General features: G+C 35.7%; 1 protein-coding gene across 8 annotated transcripts in view; it reads left to right on the top strand.

The window, feature by feature from the left end:
* The window catches only part of LOC127873330 (vasodilator-stimulated phosphoprotein-like), a 56,679-nt gene continuing 29,115 nt past the window's right edge, over positions 1-27,564 (top strand). For 2 of the 8 annotated variants that reach the window (XM_052417168.1, XM_052417171.1), the window contains exon 1: positions 18,093-19,337. In XM_052417168.1, the coding sequence (XP_052273128.1) occupies positions 19,258-19,337 (80 nt within the window). In that variant the 5' untranslated portion in view covers positions 18,093-19,257. Of the gene's footprint in view, positions 148-17,508; positions 17,768-18,091; positions 19,338-27,564 lie in introns of those variants that run through there. The other 6 variants (XM_052417174.1, XM_052417172.1, XM_052417166.1 and 3 more) reach the window with 6 other exon arrangements.

The raw sequence follows: 27,564 nt of genomic DNA on the forward strand, positions 1-27,564 counted from the left end.
TCAATATGGCGTCTGAGTAAAATCAACACGGAAGACTAATACAACTATAACTATTGATTTTAATTTATACGCATATATCTTTGTTTTACGAAATTTGGATGACTTCATTTAAGCTTTGTGCGAATTGGTGGATTTTTTCAAAATGAGGTAATATATGTTAATGTTGTCTTTTGATTTCATGATTAATAATTAGTAATAGCAATGCACAGATGTCAGAAGACAGAACGCCATAGATTAGCCAGTTGTATATCATGCATAGTCATAATAACGGGTAATGTTATTTACTATTGCATCACAATTTTGTCTTAGAAAGGGAATATTGGTCTTGGAAATTCCATAATCCGCATGTTCACTGTTTTCTAATACTTCAATTTCAAGGTGAAAAAATAAATAAATCAGGAAGGCTCGATTGGTCATTGTCTGGTTACCCGTCATTGTCTGCTCAGGTACTACTTAAATGTACCCCGGGTACTCTTAAGTATAGTGAAATGTTTTCCGGTTACGGAAAATATACTGAAACATATCCGGGAATTCTAATGCTAAATTGGTCGTTGTTGGCTATTTTTTCAAATTAATTATGTTAATATTTATGTCAATACTTTGTTAAATGAACTCTATATTATCGAAATCCTAATAAAAAAACATGTTGAGGCAGGTTTTGTTCAAAGAAAATTTTCTTTCGTATTTCGTAGCGCGTTTAACAACATCAGATTTTGGACGAGAATAAACCTCTGGTTCAGTCTAAATTGGCCGGGTACTTGTTAGTATATTTTCAGTACCTGGGGTACATTTAAGTATACTTAAGCAGTGCTCCAGCTAGGATTTGAAAAGGGCAGGGGGGCTTTTTTGTCAAAAGGGCACTTCGACTCGCAGTATTTTGTGAAAAGGGCACTTTCGACACGCAGTATTTTGTGAAAAGGGCATGTTCGAGCGCGCGGGTCTTTCTGGAATGCTTTCTATTGCATGTTCATTTATATGTTATAAATAATTGTATTATTCCCATTATTATTAAACCATTCAAATATAATGTCTACAATGAAGATTAAACTAATTACAATGTAATAAGAGATTTATGAATTATCATATGTAAAAAAAAATAAAAAAAATTTTTTTTTTTGTGGGGGGGGGGTGGGGGCAGGGCGGAGGTTCGGGGGGGCAGGGCGGAGGTTCGGGAGGGCAGGGCGCAGCGCCCTTCGATTTAGGCCTAGCTGGAGCACTGCTTAAGAGTATCTGGGCAGTGTTTTTTTTTATGGCAATTTCGTGGCCGATATTCGGACCCATTCCCCTCCAAAAATAGTATATATTTTCCCCCAAATTTGTTGAAAAAATCCCCTTCAAAAGTAAACAAAAAGAAATTATTTTTTTTTATTTTTTTTATTTTTTTTATTTTTTAGAAACAACTGCCTCATGATAGATATATCTCAAATTCATTTTATAAACAACTAACAAGGTATATAACTTTAATTAATATGATTTTTTATTATTAAACAGGGCCCTCAATCTATTAAATCTGCCTCCGAAATTCGGCGGCAATCCCCCACCTGAAAAGTATACTTTTTTCCCCTTTTGGGGGGAAAAATTCCCCCTAAAAAAAAAAAAAAAAAATTTTTTTTTTTTTTTTTTTTAAATAGAAAGATGTGTCTCATGATTATTATATCTCAATTCTATTTCAATTTGATCTTTGCAAACATCTTAAATTATGAAAAATGCAATGAATATAGTGCAAACATGTACAAATGTAATAGTGCAAGATTAATTTTAAAATACCCCAAAAAGGGAAACGCCGCGAAAATTCCCCCTCCTAAGGGCGGCGGACCCCTTCCCCCAAAGTAGTGTGAGGGCGCTGTTATAAAGAGTTATATTAAATTAGGTTTTCCCAAATCAGTGGACTTCATGAATTACAAATTTTTCCAAAATGGCCAAGAAAAGGCCTGATGTATCTATATTGTGTCAATATTTGTTGATAAAAACATTTCCAATTTGGCCTCACATTTGCCATTTTATTGATTAAAAAAATCCCAATTGGACTAATTGGCTTGGAAAACTGATACTGTGCATGACAGCTGAATTGACTGAAACTAAATTGTTGAACAAATCATTGATATATATTTAAGAAAAAGAACAGAGACATTCAGCTGTGAATATTACATTCATACATACATGTGTATTCATGTAATAAATATCATTACATGTAAAAGAATGACTTCTTAATTTTCCCCTTTGCCTAAAAAAGGACGCGTTTTTCCCCTTTGGACCGGCCCCGCCACCATTCCCCTATAGGTGAAAAAAAACACTGCTGGGGTACATTTAAGCAGTACCCGAACCAACAATGACCAGTTGAGCCTTAGTAAGGGGACAACATTTGAATGGTAAACTTGAAATCATACATGCAAAAGGTCCAGATCTACATGTAGGCGAGACATTCCCGTTTTTTTAGAATACACTGTTACTCCAATATAACCAATAAATGGGGTCCAAGCCACGAAACAGCATTATAAACGGATCCGCGTTATAAATTTTGAGCTCATTTATTGCAGGGAGCTGTAAAAAACAGGTAAAGTATACCCTATAATATAGGTCATGTTTATTGCCATGCTGTGCTGTCATCGGCATATATACCGAATCGTATTGTTAACAGTATACATACCGCTTTTCTAATGTCTTCATTTATCCGATAATCCGATAAAGTAACAATATCAGTTTAAAAAATAATAATCTTGAACATTTATGATGATAAATATGTTTAAAACTTTCATAAACACAACCATATAAATATGCCATTTTTAGAAGTGTAAAGAGAACAGTGCATTATGGGGAAGAGCTTTCATTGGACGAGCGAATTTAAATATAGATTGAATGCAATACGATACATGTACAAAGAAGTGTTTTATTTCGACATACCCATGCAAAAAACGTGGTTCACGGGGACTTTCTGTTACAGGGCAAAAATGAAAGTGAATACTGCGTTAGCATGTAAATAAATTGTCTAGATTAGGCCATCCTTAAAAATTCTTTTGTTTGGCATAACCGGACCGACCCACTAAAATCGGCCCGACTGAATGTTTTTTTTTGTTACTTTCTAAAAAAAAATTTTTGGCTCGCCGAAAATTTCCGCTAAATTTTTTCTTTCCGCTTTTTATCCTTTGCGTCATTTAATTGAATGCTCTTTCAAGGATATCTAGAATAGCAATGAACATAACGCGTTCCAGTATTTATTTGAGTCGCCTATTTATTTGACATATGCATATGCGATTAATTAGACTTTAAATACAATTTAACCGCTCTTGTTTTTCTCGTATCCCTTTAATTAAAATACACTGCTGTCGTTCAGGATAGTTTGGGAGTAAAAAAACTAATTAATTAATTATCACCGTTCATTTCAATTCAGCAATCGGCAGAGATGTGTAATATTATCACCATATTACTAATTATTTAATTATCACTCTGTAATTCAGATCGGTAAATATTCGGTAGAAAGATAAAAAGTGGTCAGTTTAGAAATATTTATTGATGGGTATTGTCACGTTTTTGTTTCATTTGCTTATCTCTTTATACAACTTTCCGACCGGTCGCTATTTTGGAGGCAGACGGCGATATTAAATGTGTATTCAAATTATACAACATCTGCCTATGAATGACCCAATATTATCCGATAGCTCCACCCGTTCTCACGTGTCATTCGACAACGTCATGTCATGTGTAAGGGAGCTCAATGCTGATTGGCCAGCTACCATGCGCACTTCATTAACAATAAGGTCGAGCATGTTTAATCGGGTACAGACCGGGTTTCTTTAACTGTTCAAATTGCGAACACTTTCATTGAAACAAAGAGACAAATATAGAATACCAGTCCGGATTAAAATGGCGGATGTTTTCAACGAAATTTTACTAGATTTTCACATTTTCGCAATTTAGATTTTTCTTGAGCCAAATTCTCAATAGTTTCGCAAATGACTCAAATGGCGAACGACAGCGCGAGCATTGCGAACGTGTTATTATTGGAATAAATGCTCACTATTACATGGCTCGCGCTGTCGTTCGCCATTTGCGAAAGTATAGCGAATTTGGCTCAAGAAAAATATAATTTGCAAATATGCGTAAATCTCGTTAAATTTCATGGAAAACAACAGCCATTTTAATTCTGAGTGTTTTTTTTTAAAACTATTTTTAGCTCATCTATTTTTTGAAAAAAAATTATGAGCTATTGTCATCACCTTGGCGTTGGGGTTGGCGTCCGGTTAAGTTTTGCGTTTAGGTCCACTTTTCTCAGAAAGTATCAATGCTATTGCATTCAAACTTGGTACACTTACTTACTATCATGAGGGGACTGGGCAGGCAAAGTTAGATAACTCTGGCGTGCATTTTGACAGAATTATGTGCCCTTTTTATACTTAGAAAATTGAAAATTATGGTTAAGTTTTGCGTTTAGGTCCACTTTTCTCAGTGAGTAACAATGCTATTGCATTCAAACTTGTTACACTTACTTACTATCATGAGGGGACTGGGCAGGCAAAGTTAGATAACTCTGGCATGCATTTTGACAGAATTATGTGCCCTTTTTATACTAGGAAATTGAAAATTTTGGATTAAGTTTTGTGTTTAGGTCCATTTTATTCCTTAAGCATCAAAGCTATTGCTTTCATACTTGCAACACTTACTAACTATCATAAGGGGACTGTGCAGGCAAAGTAATGTAACTCTGACTGGCATTTTGACAGAATTATGTGCCCTTTTTATACTTAGAAAATTGAAAATTTGATTAAGTTTTGTGTTTAGGTCCACTTTATTCCTACAGTATCAAAGCTATTGCTTTCATACTTGCAACACTTATTAACTATCATAAGGGGACCGTGCAGGCAAAGTTATGTAACTCTGACTGGCATTTGGTCGGAATTATGGGCCCTTTATACTTAGAAAATTGAAAATTTGGTTAAGATTTATGTTTTGGTCCACTTTACCCCTAAAGTATCATAGATATTGCTTTCATACTTGGAATCACTCAAAAACTATCATAAGGGTACAGTAAAAGGACATGTTGCATAACTCTGGTTGTCATTGTTACGGAATTATGGCCCTTTTTTGACTTAGTAACTTTTAATATATGGTTAAATTTTGTGTTTCGATCCACTTTACTTCTTAAGTATCAAGGCTATTGCTTTAAAACTTCAAATACTTTCATGCTATCATGAGGTTACTGTACCTGGCAAGTTGAATTTTACCTTGACCTTTGAATGACCTTGACTCTCAAGGTCAAATTATTAAATTTTGCTAAAATTGCCATAACTTCTTTATTTATGATTAGGTTTGATTGATACTTTGACGAAACTAGTCTTACCTGACATACCACAATAGACTCCACCCAAACCGTCCCCCGTGCCCTACCCCCCCTCCCCCCCCACCTCCCCCCCCCCCCTATTTTTTATTTTTTTTAAGATCATCTCACAAATGACCACCACACCCTCACACTATACCCCCCCCCACCCCACCCCCCCCCCCCCAATTTTTTTTTTTTACATTTTTTTTTTTTTTTTTTTTAAGATCATCTCACCAATTACCACCACACCCTCACACTATACCCCACCCCCCCCCCCATTTTTTTTTTAAACGGTTATGTTTGAAATACTGTCCAACCATCGCACCCAAAAATCCCCCCCCCCCCCCCCATCGCCCACATCCCCCCCCCCCCCGCCCCCGAATTTTTTTTTTTTTTCGCTTTTTTGGAAGATAATGTAATAAATGTCCACAACCCCACACTATACACCCTTCTTCACTCCACCCCTCCCTCCTTTGTGATTGAAAATGAGAGTCCCTTCACCTTTAAAAAGAAAATAGATGAGCAGTCTGCACCCACAAGGCGGTGCTCTTCTTCTCTTTGTTTCCATGAACAATTTGAAGCGCATATGGTAGCTGGCCAATCACCATTGAGTTCGCTATTGGGTAATATTGGGTCATTCATGCGCAGATAATGGAATACACAGTTGATATTGTCGTCTGCCTACAATATAACGGCCGATGGCAAAAGTCGTATAAAAAATAAGCAAATGAAAAGAAGCGTAACACTCAATAAATTATCTTTAAGCTGATCACTTTACAAATTTCTACCGACTATCGATCTGAATTAAAGGATGATAATTAAAAAAATACTTACATGTCGAAGATGTTGCATCTTTCTGTTCTTGATTGAAATTAAAATGTTATAATTACTTTGTTGTTTTTACTCACAAACTATGCTATTGTAAAGTAATATGTCAACCAAATAGTTCATATTAATTACGTATTTGCTAGGTTACTTGTTTTCATTTTCTGTAGTCAAACGATATGCACATTTTATTTCATGTGCAAAATGCGTACAATTTTTTGGACTGTCGTTTTCAGATAAAGTATTTTTCGTCGATTATATTATATTTTCGAAGTTCTTTATAGAAAAAAATAGACTTACGAATACACGTGCGGTGATAATGACGGTGCAGAAAAATCTTTACCAATTTCCTTTCATGAGGCAGAAGACTTGGAGCTCAATTTGATAATTACCTTTCAGTTTGGTATATGTCGGATTTCAATGTCAGAAAAAAAAATTACAAAAAAAAAAATCCCTACCTAACTACCCACCCAAATTTACCTGGGTCGGGTTATGCCAAACAAACAATTTTTTAAGGATGGCCTTATTTAATTAATTTTTCGTACACGAGACTGAAAGATTAAATGCCTAAATACTAGAATGATAATGAAATGACAGAAAAACGTGTTTCATACTGTGTGCAGTATATTTCACAGCCGCTCTTTTAATATAGTCAAACTGCAAGCATATAAAAGTAAGAATGTTTTAATCTTTTTGAACAACTTTAATTTGATAATTATCCCGCTTGCACTAACTTATTGAAATTAGCGCACCGAACCACTCTGATAAGGAATACATGTAATAAACACTGACACACGAGTTTTTCACACCTTTATTGACATTACACAACAGATTAACATCAATTAGCTGTCGGTGTTGTTTAACCTTAAAGCGATTAAACTCGGATAAATGGACGATTGAATAAAGTAATCAAGTTGTGATCGCTGCCATCTTTGAGTTTTCTGAAAATACATGAAGTTGCATGGATTTGAATCAGAAATGGAAGGTTGGAGAAAAAACAGGATCCAAGCACCCCCCGCGTTATATTGGATTCAGCGTTATAACGGAGCGCTTTATATTGGAGTTACAGTGTAGATGTTTCTGTAATTTCTTAATTAAATATGCTATTCAAGCAATATCTGACTTTAACTTAAATTTTCTTAGCTTTTTATTTCCCCCTTTTTACAACCCACTTTTACTACTCTAGTGCACCCGTATGATTGTTGACATCTTTTCAGCGAGCTTTCGATATATATATAACTGATTTTGGTGTACGGAAGAAACCTCCACTGGAAGAAACACCCTTACCTAAAAACGGCATAGCGGAAGAAACCCCCTTTCACATTTTGTAATAGCAGAAGAAACACCCTCGCTAGTTTTGCATATGCGGAATAAACCCCCTTCCATAGCGGAACAAACCCAATTCCATAATGAAATGATGTGTATGCAAAATGTGAAAGGGGGTTTCTTCCGCTATGCCGTTTTTAGGGATTCAAGTAAGAATAAGAAAGTAATTTTGAGTGTTTACGGAGAGTATGCACGATTTTGTCAAATATTTATGAAATTATATAAAATGCGTAAAAACCGATATCTATTCATACGACACACAAACACTTGGTCCAATCCTAATAAAAAGACAAATGCATCGGTTATTGTAGGAAAATATGTAAGAAATATCTTCGTCACAATCAGCTCGGGGCGCTAATTTGTCTTTGCTGCATTTTATGAAATTTGTCTTCCAATGTTTAATTTTTCTTGCCTAGTTTGTGTTATTGTAACATATTTTTATGCCCCCGAAGGAGGGCATATAGTGATCGGATTGTCTGTCTGTCTGTCCGTCACACTTTGCGTTTACGTTTCGAAAAAATGCTCATTACTTCTATGTTGCTTCAGATACAATTTCATATTTGGCATGCATGTGTATATGGACAAGGCCTTTCCATTTGCATACAAATTTTGACCCCTGTGACCTTGACCTTGAACTTAGGGTCCGCGTTTAGGTTTTGAAATCTCGTTTAGGTTTTGAAAAAAGCTCATAACTTCTATCAAGCGTTTATAGGGGGCATAAGTCATCCTATTGTGACAGCTGTTGTTATCAATATAGTACAATTTAACACATATAAAAATCATATAATCTCACTTTAAATTGTGCGAGACAAATTCACACAAGCATCTCATCATTAACAACTTGTGAACAAAAGGCCGGTACACTTCTTTAATCAGCACAAGGCAGTTTGGAAATATGTTCTCGCACCTTAATTTAATTATATTCAAGGTCCTTTAATGTACTGGCTATTTTAGATAATGATGAGAAGTTGTGTCATGATCGGCGCCTTTCATTAATTTTCGAAAAAGTGCGGCTCATGTGAATTTAGACAGAAGAGGAAGACCAGGACAACTCACCAGAGTACGCTATTGACTTTATGCCAACAGTACAGCAATGGAGATAAGACCATCCGCGAGTTCCTGCAGGCAGTCGGTTATAGCATTCGGCTATAATTGTGTGTTTGTAGGGAAGGGTGTTGTTAATTTCTTGTCGTTCACGGCTTTTAATGCATCTGCAATAGTTTGTTTTTAGCTCACCTGTCACGATGTGACATGGTGAGCTTATGTGACCGTGTGATGTCAAGCGTCCGTATGTGTGTGTGTGTGTCCGTCAACAATTTGTTTGTGTAGACAGTAGAGGTCACAGTTTTCATCCAATCTTTATGAAATTTGGTCTGAATGAATATCTTGATGAAATCTGGGTTGGGATTGTATTTGGGTTATCTGGGTTCAAAAACTAGGTCACTAGGTCAAATACTAGGTCACATAATTATAGTCAAATAATAGAAAAACCTTGTGTAGACAATAGAGGTCGCAGTTTTCATCCAACCTTCATGAAATTTGGTCAGAATGTTTATCTTGATGAAATCTGGGTAGGGATTGTATTTGGGTCATCTGGGGTCAAAAACTAGGTCACTAGGTCAAATACTAGGTCATATAATAGAAAAACCTTGTGTAGACAGTAGAGATCACAGTTTTCATCCAATCTTTATGAAATTTGGTCAGAATGTTTATCTTGATAATTTCTGGGTTGGGATTGTATTTGGGTCATCTGGGGTCAAAAACTAGGTCACTAGGTCAAAAACTAGGTCAAAAAGTAGAAAAACCTTGTTTAGACAGTAGAGGTCACAGTTTTCATCCAATCTTTATGAAATTTGGTCTGAATGAATATCGTGATGAAATCTGGGTTGGGATTGTATTTGGGTTATCTGGGTTCAAAAACTAGGTCACTAGGTCAAATACTAGGTCACATAATTATAGTCAAATAATAGAAAAACCTTGTGCAGACAATAGAGGTCGCAGTTTTCATCCAACCTTCATGAAATTTGGTCAGAATGTTTATCTTGATGAAATCTGGGTAGGGATTGTATTTGGGTCATCTGGGGTCAAAAACAAGGTCACTAGGTCAAAAACTAGGTCATATAATAGAAAAACCTTGTGTAGACAGTAGAGGTCACAGTTTTCATCCAATCTTTATGAAATTTGGTCAGAATGTTTATCTTGATAATTTCTGGGTTGGGATTGTATTTGGGTCATCTGGGGTGAAAAACTAGGTCACTAGGTCAAAAACTAGGTCAAAAAGTAGAAAAACCTTGTGTAGACAGTAGAGGTCACAGTTTTCATCCAATCTTTATGAAATTTGGTCAGAATGTTTATCTTGATAAAATCTGGGTTGGGATTGTATTTGGGTCATATGGGGTCAAAAACTAGGCCACTAGGTCAAAAACTAGGTCAAATAATAGAACAATCTTGTGTAGACAATAGAGGTCGCAGTTTTCATCCAATCTTTATGAAATTTGGTCAGAATGTTTATCTTGATAAAATCTGGGTTGGGATTGTATTTGGGTCATCTTGGGTCAAAAACTATGTCACTAGGTCAAAAACTAGGTCAAATAATAGAAAAACCTTGTTTAGACAGTAGAGGTCACAGTTTTCATCCAATCTTTATGAAATTTGGTCAAAATGTTTATCTTGATGAAATCTGGGTTGGGATTGTATTTGTGTCATATAGGGTCAAAAACTAGGTCAATAGGTAGAAAAGTAGGTCAACAAGTAGAAAAACCTTGTGTAGACAGTAGAGGTCACAGTTTTCACCCAATCTACATGAAATTTTGTCAGAATGTTTATCTTGATAAAATCTGGGTTGGGATTGTATTTGGGTCATCTGGCGTAAAAGACTAGGTCACTAGGTCAAAAACTAGGTCAAATAATAGAAAAAACTTCACTAGGTCACTAGGTCAAAAACTAGGTCACTAGGTCAAATAATAGAAAAACCTTGTATAGACAATAGAGGTCACAGTTTTCATCCAATCTTTATGAAATTTGGTCAGAATGTTTAGCTTGATGAAAACTGGGTTGGGATTGTATTTGGGTCATCTGGGGTCAAAAACTAGGTCACTAGGTCAAATAATAGAAAAACCTTGTGTAGACAATAGAGGTCACAGTTTTCGTCCAATCTTTATAAAATTAGATCAGAATGTTTATCTTGATGAAATCTGGGTTGGGATTGTATTTGGGTCACCTGGGTTCAAACACTTGGTCACTAGGTCAAATAATAGAAAAACCTTGTGTAGACAATAGAGGTCACAGTTTTCGTCCAATCTTTATAAAATTAGATCAGAATGTTTATCTTGATGAAATCTGGGTTGGGATTGTATTTGGGTCACCTGGGTTCAAACACTTGGTCACTAGGTCAAATAATAGAAAAACCTTGTGTAGACAATAGAGGTCACAGTTTTCATCTAATCTTTATAAAATTTGGTCACAATGTTTATCTTGATACAATCTGGGTTGGGATTGTATTTGGTTAGTCAGGTGAGCGATTCAGGGCCATCATGGCCCTCTTGTTTATGTATTGTTTGCCTGTTTTATTCGTTAATAAATGCGTGTCTTTACTCTTTTTTCATCAACAATTTGTTTATTGCTTTATAATATATGCTTGGTTGATCTTAGTAAATAAATGTCAATATATATTATTATATTTTTGTCTATTTTATCCTTCAATAATAATTATTTTCCCCCATCATAATTTTTAGCCGGATTTTTTTCGAAAAAATCTCGGCTTATAGATTGATGTTGTCGGGCGGGCGGGGGGGGGGGCGGGCGGGCGATCGGGGTGGCGGCGTGCTCGAAAATGTTTAAGTTCTTATTTCATGGTATAACTTTGGTATGCTTGGACCTAGAGTCTTCAAACTTGACATGAAGGTTGGCCAGGATTAACAGATGACCACTGGTCATTTCAAGGTCATTCATTTGAAGGTCAAGGTCACTGTGACCTTCAATATAAAAAATGTTAAAGTTCTTATAACTTTGGTATGCTTGGACCTAGAGTCTTGAAACTTGACATGAAGGTTGGCCATAACTAGTTAGTAACCACTGGTCATTTCAAGGTCATTCATTTGAAGGTCAAGGTCACTGTGACCTTGAATGTAAAAATGTTAAAGTTCTTATTTCATGGTATAACTTTGGTATGCTTGGACCTAGAGTCTTCAAACTTGACATGAAGGTTGGCCAGGATTAACAGATGACCACTGGTCATTTCAAGGTCATTCATTTGAAGGTGAAGGTCACTGTGACCTTCAATATAAAAATGTTAAAGTTGTTATAACTTTGGTATGCTTGGACCTAGAGTATTGAAACTTGACATGAAGGTTGGCCAGAACTAGTAAGTAACCACTGGACATTTCAAGGTCATTCATTTGAAGGTCAAGGTCACTGTGACCTTGAATGTAAAAATGTTAAAGTTGTTATAACTTTGGTATGCTTGGACCTAGAGTCTTGAAACTTGACATGAAGGTTGGCCAGAACTAGTAAGTAACCACTGGACATTTCAAGGTCATTCATTTGAAGGTCAAGGTCACTGTGACCTTGAATGTAAAAATGTTAAAGTTCTTATTTCATGTTATAACTTTGGTATGCTTGTACCTAGAGTCTTCAAACTTGAAATAAAGATTGGCCAGTACTAGAAGATGACCACTGGTCATTTCAATGTCATTCATTTGAAGGTCAAGGTCACTGTGACCTTAAATGTTAAAATGTTAAAATTGTTATAACTTTGGTATGCTTGGACATAGAGTCTTCAAACTTGACATGAAGGTTTGCAAGCACACTTAGATGACCACTGGTCATTTCAAGGTCATTCATTCTAAGGTCAAGGTCACTGTGACCTTGAATGTAAAAATGTTAAAGTTCTTATAACTTTGGTAGGTAAAAATGTTAAAGTTCTTATTCCATGTTATAACTTTGGTATGCTTGTACCTAGAGTCTTCAAACTTGACATAAAGGTTGGCCAGTACTAGAAGATCACCACTGCTCATTTCAATGTCATTCATTTGAAGGTCAAGGTCACTGTGACCTTCAATGTTAAAATGTTAAAATTGTTATAACTTTGGTATGCTTGGACCTAGAATCTCAAACTTGACGTAAAGGTTTGCAAGCACACTTAGATGACCACTGGTCATTTCAAGGTCATTCATTTCAATGTCATTCATTTGAAGGTCAAGGTCACTGTGAACTTAAATGTTAAAATGTTAAAATTGTTGTAACTTTGGTATGCTTGGACCTAGAATCTCAAACTTGACGTAAAGGTTTGCAAGCACACTTAGATGACCACTGGTCATTTCAAGGTCATTCATTTGAAGGTCGAGGTCACTGGGTTTGCTCATGCCTTGAAAAGTACTTACATTTCATTTTGACCTTTGAACAATATTTCAGTAATTTAAGTATTGCATTGACAAAAACACGAAAGGTACTTTCCTGTCATTTAAATCAAAAATCCGGCTTCAATTCGGTCATCTCCGACCGCGGAACTCTTGTTTTGTTTTATTACCATCTTGATTAATTCTAACTACCAAGTATCTTTCAAATGGGTCAATTATCACAATAACAATGTTTGAGATTCACAGCTTGAATATTTAATGTGTATCATTAACAACTTGTGAACAAACAGCCAGTACACTTCTTTAATCAGATTTTCGCACCTTCATTTAATTATGGATTTAGGATAACAATTAGGAAGGGGGTTTATTCCGCCTGTCTGAAAACTTGAAGGGGGTTTGTTCTGCTATGGAAGGGTGTTTCTTCCGTGTATGCAAAGTGTGAAAGGGGGTTTCTTCCGCTATGCCATTTTAAGGGAAGGGTGTTTCTTCTAAAGGGGATTTATTCCGGTAATCACTGATTTTATCAGGCATTCACAGCATTCACATCATGGTGCAGCGATTTTTATTTCTTCTTTTAAAGTTACGGAAAACGACACTTTCCCAATAAGAATAAAAATTACAATTTTTTATGCCCCCCGGATCGAATTCTTTTAAAGTACCGGAAAACGACACTTTCCCAATAAGAATAAAAATTACAATTTTTTTATGCCCCCGGATCGAATGATCAGGGGTATATTGTTTTTGACCTGTCTGTCATTGTACAATGAACAGTACAGCCAACGCAGAAAAAACATATTTCTCGATCCGCGGCGTCAAGGCGCAATGAGTCAATGCCGATGAAGCCGTATCCGTATGCGGCGGCATGGTGCATTCTTCCGAGGCAAGCTGCAATCCGCGACATAACGCCGAGTTGATGCGCATCATAAAATAAAAATCTTTTTAAAATGACATGTTAGTTAATAAATTTTAACAGAACAATTATAATAATATTTAAAATCATAATTAATTTAATGTATCTATTACTGCATACTTACTATTTTTCTCGTCGCTACTCATTACCCGATAATCCAATATATTCCAGTTAAAAAGCAAATTCTGGTAAATATTTATGATAAAAGTTCTCATGAATTTCAAGAAATACGAACATTCGCCAATTTTCTTAAGTGTCAAATAAATGTTGGCATTTGTTTCTATTTTAAGATGTGATGCAATAATGTCCAATCGGGGATAAAGCACTGTTTATTTGACGCTAGAATTTAAATGTCACCTACTGGTTTCACCGGAGGGGACTTATATGTGCTCTGTGTGTCCGTCAGTCTGTGAGTTTGTCATACTTTTCTGGATCCTGCGATAACTTTTAAAGTTCTTAATATTTTTTCATGAAACTTGAAACATGGATAAATTGCAATATGGACATTATGCACGTCATTTCATTTTGTTCCTACGTCAAAAATTCTGGTTGCTATGGCAACAAATAGACTAGAAATACTGCTGAAAATGGTGGTTTTCTGGATCCTGCGAAAACTTTAAAAGTTCTTCATATTTTTTCATGAATCTTTTGAAACATGGATAGATGACAATATGGACATTATGCACGTGATTTCATTTTGTTCTTACGTCAAAAATTCTGGTTGCTATGGCAAAAAATATGAAAAAATTCAAAAAATTCTGACAATGGTGGATTTTCTGACAATGGTGGAGCTGGTAGGGGACATATATTGCTTGGCAATAGTCTTGTTGTTAATATCGCGTTAGCATTAAAATTTGGAAGCGTGCTTCGGATTACAAATTGAATAATGCTCATTTGAGAATCGAACGAAACTTTACAGCTGTGCGTAATTAATTCAACGATAATTTGTTAAGGCGCATTACTTGTCGAATATATTTGAGAACGTGATATTATATCAGGGAATAATCTAGAATTTACTATCTATGGGTCTCTGAACTCGCAGATTTTAGACCAATGAGACCAAGGCCAAAATTAATGAGTCCACCTTGTAGAAGAATGGGTCCCAAATTTTTAAATGATACCAAGAAGTGTAGAAAAATGAGTCTAAATCACACTAGCTCAATAACTATATTTTGCATTAAACTGTTAATAATCTCAAAAACATGTTGAACCAAAAAAACAAATTCAGGGTTATCACTATCTTGCTTGCCTTCACATAGGCTATAACATTATCTGTTACATGAATGTAACCTGTTTCAACATTTCCACTTGATTCAAATCGATGATAATATTATTGTTAACATCCAAATTGCGAGCTTGATAATATTATTGTTAACGACCCAATTGCGAGCCATTGACCTACCGTTATTTAGTTTAGAGTTGTTTGTTTTGGATTCAGCTTCAACACCTTATTTCGGAGGCATTTTTTCTGTATTATTTATGACTAAGTTAGAAAAAGTTAAAGCAGGTTTACATCCGGGGACTCTAGAAAATATCATACCACACTCTATTTAAAAGGTGGATTCTAATTGGTTCGTATTATACAGCAGCGGCTCGACTAGAGCCAATCAAAAGACTTGTTGCAGTCTTCAAGCCTCATTCCGTTAAACTCAGCGTTCATCGCTACACTTTTGACTCAAACCCAAGATGGTTTGTACTTATCGTGATTCGCGTATGCGTTAACGGATTCGTTTCAGCAATGCGTCTGAGTGGACGCACATATTTCAAAACTATGCGTCTATTTCGATATTTGTGCGTCATAGACGCGGGACGCGCATGTAGATTATTTTCTGTTATATAAATAGTCTATAAATCATATCCGCTTATTAAAAGGTGAAAATAATAACTATGAACGTAGCGTAAATCTAGGTTTCGACGCTTCACAAATGTACATGTAGGTGTATATCTTTGCACTCGATCCGCCGCGTACATATGCGGCGGATTTATGCTTCGAAAGTACGCGAGGTTAATACAGACTCGGCGTCGTTGCGCTGATCGATGCTGCGTGCCTCGGCGATACGTCGCGTGAACACACGACGCGGCCGCTGATTACTAATGTTCTGGCCGTGGCGTAACCGAGGATAATGCTTGTTCCGCGTTGGCTGTACTGTATGTGTCCCAAAATTTTAACCAAAACTTCAACTTTGGTCATAACTTTTGCAATATTGAAGATAGCAACTTAATATTTGGCATGCATGTGTATCACATGGTATCTCATTTTCAGCCATAAAACAGATTATACATTTCTCTGCCATAATTTTAAGGTATATGTACATTGATGAATTTAAAAATAACTTGGCACAAATGGAAAACATCATAAGACAATTCTTATTCATCACATGTAACATTTGTCTCACTACTGAAAGTTCAAGGTAACACTTAAAGTCTAATTTAGCCATAAAACTGTATACCGGTAAAAATTCCTTGCTCAGCCATTACTTTGCCATATATTTATGGGTTTTAAAATAACTTGGCAGAAATGTAAACATTTATAAGACAAACAAAACTGTCTCCCAACCTGTTACCTCAAAGGTCAATGTGTCACATTGGGAGGTTGAAGGTAGAATTTGACCTTAAAAAGCTTGTCCAGACTGTAACTTTGGGAATCATCATACAATTTTAATATAACTTACCTGAAATTACCACCACTAAGAGACGATGCATCCCATGTATTACCTGCCTCCCTACATCAAAGGTCAAGGTCACGCTTAGAGGTGCAAAGTCAAATTTTGCCAAAAAATAGCTTGTATTTGACATTAGTCGAGTTTTGAGACAAAGTGAATTGTGGGGTCAAAATGTTCCCAGGATACATCCCTATGTTCAAATGTACAAAACATGTATTCTATTTAAAAATAATTAAAACCAAAAATCCATTTTTATGAGAATTTCAATTTGCACTGCATCTTTTGCAAATGCAACATGCATACATCTGAAGAATGTACAGTGTATTTACCTGCAGCAAATTGTTATTAAAATGCCCCAGGTGTTAATTGTCTGCTATCTACTGTAATATCTCAAGATGAAAGTTGTGTGTATTACCTAAAAACATGTGCTCTAATCAAGATGATCAGATTAGTTACCATGTGTTCAAATGATCCAGTATTTAGCACCAGGTAAAGTTGAACAAAGAGTATACAATATAAACCATTACCATTCATTATAGTGTTGTTGTTTTTTCATTAAAACAAACACTGCTAAGATCACATTATACAAAGTTATCAAACAATGAAAACTAACTCACCTGCAAAATTGTTTTAATATCCCATTTGAAAAAAAGTATTTTTCTCCAAAGACTGCCTAAATTTCCCAGTTGAAAGTTTTCGACAAAGAAATAAATAAAATAGAAGAAAGATTTATTTTTTAATTGAAACATTTAGTTTATCTCAGTATCCAGGTCCATCACAGGAACCTGTGTGGGTATAATATTAAAATCACTGTTATTCCCAAGTTTTTGTTAGCAAACAAAGCAAACACCAATTTCCAATTTTATACTAGAGATTTAATAGTTCCCAATCAAAACGGCGCGACCCATTTCCAAAATGAAAAAACACTGCTTTTGTAGAAGCACTTTAATAAAACTATTGAATTGATTATAAATTGAATGCCTGACCTGTCATCTATAATAAGCCAACCACTTTATAGTATTTTTCATGGATGACTTATTAATCACATTTCTGGATTTTACCAGCTTTTTATTGCAAATACTTAAACACATGTTTACCTGAAGTTTGTTTTGGGACATTTTGTCATTGTAACATGAGACCTATGGACTATTGTTGGCTAGGATAAATATCTACTGCAGAGTGTATAGGTTACAGATACAATGTATGTGTTAAACTTCAATTGTTTCCTTATTTATTGAATTTATATTCCTGGAGTCAGTACATGTAGATAGACAAAGTCAAAACTTAGAAGATAGTCATTTTGTGTGTACAAATTTCTGCTGGAAGGAATTTATTTAATATTGGACATGGACACATCAGGGGAGAATACAAGGTAATTCTGACCAATATGTTTCAATTCTGAATGAAATTTATTAGTTTAAGAAAATAGTTATAAAGTTCATAATATTATATACAGTGGTATTGTACCTTTGTTAATAATAAGCACAGGCTTGTCAGGAACAACACTTTTTGCCAAAAACTGAAGAATTTAAATGAAAAATACCATAAAAGTGGAAAGTTTTGTCCCCGATTGGACTGTGCTGATCTGTGATGACATTACGCACATGCATTCAACCCAGTTCTCCTTGAGTGAAACTCAATTTAATTAATGACATGTTACTTAGACATGTACACAAGTTGAATACAGAAACCATCAGACCAGAACCAGGTCTGGTATGCTGCTGTACTCACAAGCCGTTGTATGTGAGTCTGAACTTGTGTGAGACTTATTTTGTGTGAGTCTGAACTAGTGCTTAAGAAATGAACAACCAGTGTTATGTTTGTAGACTTCAGGAAGTGCAGAATTCCTATGCGTGCATACATGTAGCAGTTTTTTTTAACTCTTCAGTGAAGAAGGTGTAAATCACTGGATTTACAATGTGATGTACTGTTTGCTGGTGGTGCTGTTAGTTACAGTGTGTTGTGGCATTTTTAATACAATATTATTTTGCATTTGTGCTGCGCTGCTTACACTTTTCAAATAGTGAATTTTTGGGGATTTCATCATGGTGGATAGAAGTTGACTTGTAGTAACAGTATAACATATGCTGTTGAATGATTTGATTAATGAAAACAGATTTAACAAAAAAGGATAAGAAAAATAGCTAATAAATTAACTATATTGTGTTCAATTGTTAACATAAGTTAATAAATTAATAGAATACTATTAATGTGCTACTGGTGATAGTTGGGCAGTTTGGAACATCTTTAATTAATCTAACTTAAAATATTTGGTTAGGTTGTATTTTGTATGCTAAAAAAGTGCATAAAATAGACAGTATTGCGGAGACTGTACAATAACTCACTGGGCACTTGAAAAGCCTTGTTATCAGTTAATATGCTGTAATCAAGTGGATAGTTCTGTTTTTTCTCATGCATTTTTTACTAAATTGCATGAAGGTCAACTGCATCACAGGTTTTATGATGTTTTGTGGTGATTAATGACAGCTACTGTGATAGATGCAGATATAACAACAGAACTGCTTGTCAGCAAAATTGATTGGTTGTGGTTATGTGTAAACCTGTAGGAAATATCTTTATATGTCTCTGCAAAGGACAATCATAGGCAAAATCACAAAGATACACGGTTTTCATTCTGACGGAGAAATGTAATTGTATCGATTTTTACTAGGATTTCAAATTTAACTTAAAGATGTCAGATTCCAGTGACACAGCATTTTTAAGTGTATTAATATCTTCTATTTTTTATATGGCAAGTAAGCTACTTTGAACTGTCCAGTACATTTAGTATTAATTGTGTTATGCTTATAAATAAGTTGTGATCCAATGGATTAAGTGATTACTACTACTGAAATTGTAACCATGACAACTATGTACCCATATATGGCGGGCGCAGACAGTTGGTATCAGGATGAGGAAGACCCGTATACCTCACCATACGGGTATGTACATACCATTGTCATGCATGTGTAGTCCTACATTAGCCTGTGCAGTCTACTCCACCATACGGGTATGTACATACCATTGTCATGCATATGTAGTCCTACATTAGCCTGTGCAGTCTACAGGAAGACCCGTATACCTTACCATACGGGTATGTACATACCATTGTCATGCATATGTAGTCCTACATTAGCCTGTGCAGTCTACAGGAAGACCCGTATACCTCACCATACGGGTATGTACATACCATTGTCATGCATGTGTAGTCCTACATTAGCCTGTATACCTCACCATACGGGTATGTACATACCATTGTCATGCATGTGTAGTCCTACATTAGCCTGTGCAGGATGACGAAGACCTGTATACCTCACCATACGGGTATGTACATACCATTGTCATGCATGTGTAGTCCTACATTAGCCTGTGCAGTCTACAGGAAGACCCGTATACCTTACCATAAGGGTATGTACATACCATTGTCATGCATGTGTAGTCCTACATTAGCCTGTGCAGTCTACAGGAAGACCTGTATACCTTACCATACGGGTATGTACATACCATTGTCATGCATGTGTAGTCCTACATTAGCCTGTGCAGTCTACAGGAAGACCCGTATACCTTACCATACGGGTATGTACATACATTTGTCATGCATGTGTAGTCCTACATTAGCCTGTATACCTCACCATACGGGTATGTACATACCATTGTCATGCATGTGTAGTCCTACATTAGCCTGTGCAGTCTACAGAAAGACCCGTATACCTTACCATACGGGTATGTACATACCATTGTCATGCATGTGTAGTCCTACATTAGCCTGTGCAGTCTACAGGAAGACCCGTATACCTCACCATACGGGTATGTACATACCATTGTCATGCATGTGTAGTCCTACTTTAGCCTGTGCAGTCTACAGGAAGACCCGTATACCTTACCATACGGGTATGTACATACCATTGTCATGCATGTGTAGTCCTACATTAGCCTGTGCAGTCTACAGGAAGACCCGTATACCTTACCATACGGGTATGTACATACCATTGTCATGCATGTGTAGTCCTACATTAGCCTGTATACCTCACCATACGGGTATGTACATACCATTGTCATGCATGTGTAGTCCTACATTAGCCTGTGCAGTCTACAGGAAGACCCGTATACCTTACCATACGGGTATGTACATACCATAGTCATGCATGTGTAGTCCTACATTAGCCTGTGCAGTCTACAGGAAGACCCGTATACCTCACCATACGGGTATGTACATTCCATTGTCATGCATGTGTAGTCCGACATTAGCCTGTGTAGTCTACTCAGGTTAATCAGGGACAACTATTTTTAATTTTTGTTAAAAAGTCTCTCCCCTACGAAAATCCAGTTTAGAAGAAAGTGTCGTCTTTTATTAGCCTATGAAGACAGCACAGGCTAATCGGGGACGACACTTTGGGCACATGCATTAAGCAATTTTTGTTCCAGAGTGTATCACTTTTTCTGGAACAGTCATGTTTATAAGTTAACTAATTATTACTGGTAATATGATATTGCAGCCTGCTAGTCCCCTTTACAAATCACTTTGGTTTACTTGTTTCAAAATGATTATAATTACCGTATGAGAACCTATATATACAGCATTTCTTGAGTGCTGCAGAGGCAATATAAAAGGTTCATTTTCATTTCACTCAGGCATAGAATTGTGTTTCAAATATCAGCCTTATATTGTATGCCTGTCAGTAATTACCAATCCAAAAGATTTGATTGGCATCTCATGTCTTTGTTCATTTAGAAATTGAAAAGAAGGATTAATTTTTCTATGACAATGTCTTAAAAACATTTGTACACATTATAAAGTTTGTGATAAGCGCTTGGTGTACCTTGACCTGAATGTATGTGGGTGCAAATCCAGTTGTTATTGTTAAAAATGAATATTTGTCAGAGAATCACTATAACAGGCCGCTGATGTAGATATTAAAATTGTCAATATCCAATAAAAACAAGCTGTGTGTGTCTGAATTAGTTTTGACAATTTACGAGTAATAATACTAGGGATGCAAGAGGTTTACTGGTTAGTAACTGCAACAATCAATTAACCGGTTAAACTTTTTGGAAAAGGTGAACAGGATTTTTGTTTCATTATGCTTTTTTTTTCATGGATTTAATCTGACAATTTTATTTTTTGCGCTCGACTAACTACTAACTTACGCTGGCGTCTTAGTTAGAACAACATGCCACACCAAGGATGGTTCTAAATAACGTGTCAACAAACACAGTAATAAAGCAATTAATCAGCACCTTTGTGGTTACAAACAGGGGGGTGCATTTTGATAATTAGCACTATTGTTTTGTTTAACCAACAAAATTGTATCCTGCAAACAGCGGGCAATGCAGGCTATTGGTGTAGACATAAATGACCCATTTATTTGACTGGTGATAAAAATCAGTTGATACGTTGGATACTTTGATAATAAAATGAAAATGGGAAAAATCATTACACGCACCTTATGGCGTGACATTGTACATTGGGGGCAAAGGAAAAACATGTGGACGTTTTATTTGAAGCTAGAATGTGTGTTTTTGATTACAAAATTTGTATTCTCATTTGGTAATTCAACAAAACAGTTATATTTATAATGGATTCAATATTTAATTCCAATATTAACTTTTTTTAAACGCTTTCCCTGTCGAAACGATGTTTTGATTATGCATGAAAAGCACAATTTCCAGGAGGATTACACCCGGTTAGTGATAACATTGGAAATATAACTGATTCCGTATAATTGAATACTCCGGATAATTGAATATTCGGACGTGACAAATGGGCTATGCAATTAAGCGAAATCGACTGTATAACTTATCTTGACTTTGTATGTGTATCAGAATTTATCATCAACAATGCCACCACAACCGTCTGAGGCAAATATTAATTAAGAAAGCAAATTATTTAACTATTTCAATTATATAACAACAAACAGTTATTACACAAATGAAATCATTAAATTTAGTTACGTTGACCTTGAAGAGTCTCGAAAACAACCTCTGTATATTAAGAGAAATTGAGAACATTTAAAAGGAATGAACAAGGAAATCCAGCATTGTTGTGAGCGATACATCGCAAGCGTAAAGTACAATGTAAGGGGCCCACCAAAAATAAAATAATGATACATGAAAATGAACACATTTTATTGCTATTTTATTAAGAAACTGAAATGGCCGCTTATGTAATTTGTGCAATTGATTTTCAAGTACTTTCTTCCCTATAGATAGTACATGTACATGTATGAGAAATATGACATTTCTTTTTGTAATAAGATATTATTATTATTAACTTGCTGTCATTGTCTGAGTGTTGGTCATTAGGATAAAATAATGACCTACTAATGAATGCTTCATCATTGAAACGGTGTCAATGCTGATCTCAATGTGATCCCAGTCAGATATTTGATGGTCTGGCTTTTGGTTGTTGCAAATGAAGAAATTGGGGAGAAAGTCAGTAGACAGTTTGCTATTGATTTGTCCAGTAGTTTAGGGGAAACGAACCATAAATGTAATCAATGGTCCCTGGAGTAAGATAGGATGTCATAATGTACAACAGTTATCTGTGTAAATAGTTATCTTTTTCAGGAAAAGTGTACATGTAAATATATGTATTGATTGAGCCAGTTACATGTACTTTGTGTGCATTATAATTAAATAAGTCATGTTAAAAATGATGAGAGGGTGTTGTTGTTTTCCTGACATAAAACTGAGCCCCCCCTGTGAAATAATGGGCTTCATGCATGAGCGAAAAGTTCAAGATTACTGATTAGCCTTTGCAGGCTTCACAGTAAAAGCAGAGAGTGTTGTTTCCAATTTGCCTGTGCTAACTGCACGGGCTTACAATGTATCTGGGACAATACTTTTTGCATGTGTGTTAAGCACCATTTTCCCAGAGCAAAGTACAATTGAATGCTATTTTGTCTCATCATCTGCATTCCTCAGTTTATTGCATCTTGCTGAACTGTAAACCCCCATATGGTCGGGTTAATGTATTTTCATATCATGTTGTATGAGATTTTTATCTTCATATTCCCAATATTTGTCAACTATTCATCACATATCAGAAATAAGCCAGACTTGCGTCTCTCTATCATGTACCAAAATATACTTTACGTTCAGAAGCTGCTATGATATGATTTATTACTGTATGAATCATACATGTCTACGTTAAACACTTGGCTCCCGGAACATTGTGAGTAATTCTTGGCAGGAAAGTCCTACTTAAAACTGATTGTTATCTCAAAGTTTTATCAAGCATTTATTAAGCTTCTGGTATGTGAGAAAGTAATCCAACATAAGCTACTGTTTTATACAGCAGAACACATTCAGCAATTTGAATTTCATGCTCAGTTGGCATTATCAGTGGTGGTAATCTTGCAATCTTACCTTATATTAAAACATGTACATCTTAGGAAGCCAAATTACTTTTTCACATACAGATTCTCTTATAACACTTTATGAGAAAGCCTATATTTATATAGAATAGAATTAGCTTAAATGACTGTGCGAAATATTTGAGAATGATTTATTAGACATGGATCATTGTTGCATAATGTTTTTTGCAAAAGTAGAATTTTAAGAACGTTCTTGAAATTTAATGAACACCTTAAAACACTAAATGTGAATTTTAAGAATGCTGGAATGTATTATGGTAACACTTTAAACAGCCCTTTGTTCCTTACTCTGTAAATTATGCCCAACATCTGCATATTATGTCCCACAATGTGTGACTACCTGACAGGTTTCATATCTCCTGGCCTGATGTTGTGTGTTCCTGTATTGTGATGATATCCATCATTCCCTAAGTGGCCAGGTGCTGCTCTGAAGGATTGATGAGAGAATCACTGGAAATAATGTAGAACTATATCTGAAACATTCTCACTTATCTCTCTTCCCACTTATCTCCCTTCCATTGATTGACATAAACAAACAAGTTTGTGCTTATTATAGACAGGCAAAGCAGCATTTCAATTCCCATCCAGACATTATGATAAAAGAGTAAATTTGAGTAAATACATACAACATAGAAGATAGTTTGACCATTTAAGGGTTATTTGCAGCTCACATTCACTATTTTTATGGACAACACTTTTATCTAAGTTGATTGCTGATGAGAAATTTTTAAGAGCAAAAGGTACATGTATATATTTTTATGGACAACACTTTTATCTAAAATGATTGCCGATTTTTAGCTCACCTGAGCGATAGCTCGGGATAAGCTATTGTGATCACTCAGCATCCGGCGTCCGTCCGTCCGTCTGTCTGTCTGTCTGTCTGTCTGTAAACAATTTGTAAACATCTTCTTCTACTAAACCATTGAGCCAATTTCAACTAAATTTCATGTGGAGCATCCCTAGGTCATGGGACAAAAGAATTGTTAAAAAAAATTTGATCACATAACCAAGATGGCCGCCATGACCATATATGGTAAAAACCTTAAAAAATCTTCTTGTCAGAAACCGCTCATCAGATTTTCAAAAAATTTCACAGGGATGACCTTTGAAGGCTCCCCTGAAAAAGTTGTTCAAAGAAATTTGATTCGTCAAAAAACATGGCCGTAGGAGCTCGTTAAACTTTGCATGTTTATTCGTTTTTGCCTATTTTGTGAAAACTTTAAAAAATCTTCCACATTTTTTGTCCGATCCTTTCCAAATTTGCACAGTGTCTTTATATCAATGAGGACACGAACCCTACAAAAAATGAGCATTATTGGTCCATGAAGTACAGAATTACCTCCCCTTGAATTGAGAAAATGGTGTTTATGCAATAAAGTCCAAATTTTTCATCCAATTCTTTCCAAACTTGTAAGGATTTAGCATGGTTCAAACAAGGGAAACAACTACGGTTTATGCATGTTCTTTTTATTACAGATTTGCCTCCCTTTAATTCATTCAAAATCTCATTTTACAGCAGAGATTCCAAATCTGACCTGTAAATGAGCCCCATATTTACTGCCAGTGCTAGGTTACCTTTTCCCATTTGATCATTCTTAAGTATTGGTCTTGTAATGCTGCTACTGCTTCTGTTACTGCTACTGCTACTGCTACTACTACTACTACTACTACTACTACTACTACTACTACTACTACTACTACTACTACTACTACTACTACTACTACTACTACTACTACTACTACTACTACTACTACTACTACTACTACTACTACTACTACTACTACTTACTACTACCACTACTACTACTACTACTACTACTACTACTACTACTACTACTACTACTACTACTACTACTTACTACTACTACTAGTACTACTACTACTAGTACTACTACTACTAGCACTACTACTACCACCACCACCACCACCACCACCACCACCACCACCACCACTACTACTACTTCTACTACTACTGCCACTACCAGAGTCTTCCCCAGGCCATTTAAGCGCCCCTTGCCGGGGCGCTTGAATTTCGAAATCAGAGTCCCCGGGGCGCTTGAAATTTTCCGATCAGTGTATTTTTCAGTAAAAGAAAGTGGAGATTGTCCAAAAAAATCAAGGTTTCCCTATCAGTGTATCAATATTCCCTGTTTTAAAAGAGCACTCGGTACCTACTTTCACAAGTAATCGCCATAAACACCACATGGGGTAATGGATAATCCACTGATAAGAGAATAGCATGACGCGCGTATCGTTTATTCTCGCAATACACGGTCATTTAAATGCTGACAAGGATGTATCTGGTAACTTTCCAGTCGTCAAACTGTGAAGTTCATCGTCCAATCGGTTACGCGAATGCTTATGAGGGCGGGGTTAACTATCGACCATTATTTTTGATTGACGTCGGGCATGAAGTAAGAGTTTATCGCAGCTTTATTAGCAAGTAGTTGTACCATTTGAGTAATATAAAACCGGTCATTAGTACAGTACAGAACATTAAAGACGGTTTCGGGCATCATCATCACACCTTTTTACTGTAAACAAGTGTACCTATGACTCATAATTAATACGAGGAATTAATTGCAAGTGGTAAACAATTAATTCTTATAGCGGTTACAATTATGTGATAACAATTTATTTAATTCCAGTACATGTATATTTCAACATGTCCATTTATAAAACTGATTCACCTCGTTTTTCTGACATTTATTCGACACGTAATGCGCTTTAACAAATTTTCGTTGAATTAATTACGCACACTTGTAAATGTTTCGTCCGATAATCGATAGTTAGAAGACTGATGATGGCAACCGGCCGTGATCCTCGTGGACAACGTGAATTTCATGCATAATTCCGTCAAAACATTTATTCGACTCATAAAGTGTGTAAACAAATTATCGATGAATTAATAACGAAACGGTTAATATTTGTTGAAATCTCAAATGGGAATAATTAAATTTGTAATCCGAAACCCATTACCGTAATTCTATGTTAACGCGTTTTTAATCTGAAACACACTTCCGAATGTAAATGTTACCGCAACGTTAAATATTTTTGCTTCAAATTAGCAGTGCAAATTTATTTTGTGTCGAATCTTTTTCTCAATTAAAAAAGCGCGAAAATTATGCAGCATGTATGTACAACGTCGCGTTTATTGCATACAAATGGCGTGTATTGAGCGTTTTAACAAGCACACAACAGGTCAGGGGATTGACGCATATTCAGAGGCAATATTTCATCAAATCTATAAATAGTCACTTAAAAAATGGCAAGGTTTGTGTTAAAGAAATAACTGAAAGCTTTTATCGTAAATATTTACCAGAAAGAGATTGATAAAAACGGAATAAACGGGATTATCGGGTAATAAATAGAAACTTGAAAAATAGTAAGTATACAGTAATAAGAGTCGGGTGAAACGGATGTATTGGGGAATCGTTCGAGTCGGGATTTTACTATCTGTGCGGAAAAGTTTTAAAACAATTAAACAATATAAAAAAATATATTTTTAAATGACTGGGGGATTTTTTTTGAAGAGTCATAGCGCACCAAATGACATCTTTTGACGCTGTTTTTCCTTGAGTTATAACGCACCACAGAACGTGAATTGACACGTTAAATTTAAAAAAAAATCAACGTCGGGAGGGGACACCCCTCCCGAACCAACCCCCGGGGCGCCTGAACAAATTCCTGGGGAAGGCACTGCACTACTACTACTACTTTTACCACTACTACTACTACTACTACTACTACTACTACCACTACTACTACTACTACTACTACTACTACTACTACT

The sequence above is a fragment of the Dreissena polymorpha genome, chromosome 3 (genome assembly GCF_020536995.1).
Source record: "Dreissena polymorpha isolate Duluth1 chromosome 3, UMN_Dpol_1.0, whole genome shotgun sequence".
In the NCBI taxonomy this organism is placed as follows: Eukaryota; Metazoa; Mollusca; class Bivalvia; order Myida; family Dreissenidae; genus Dreissena; species Dreissena polymorpha.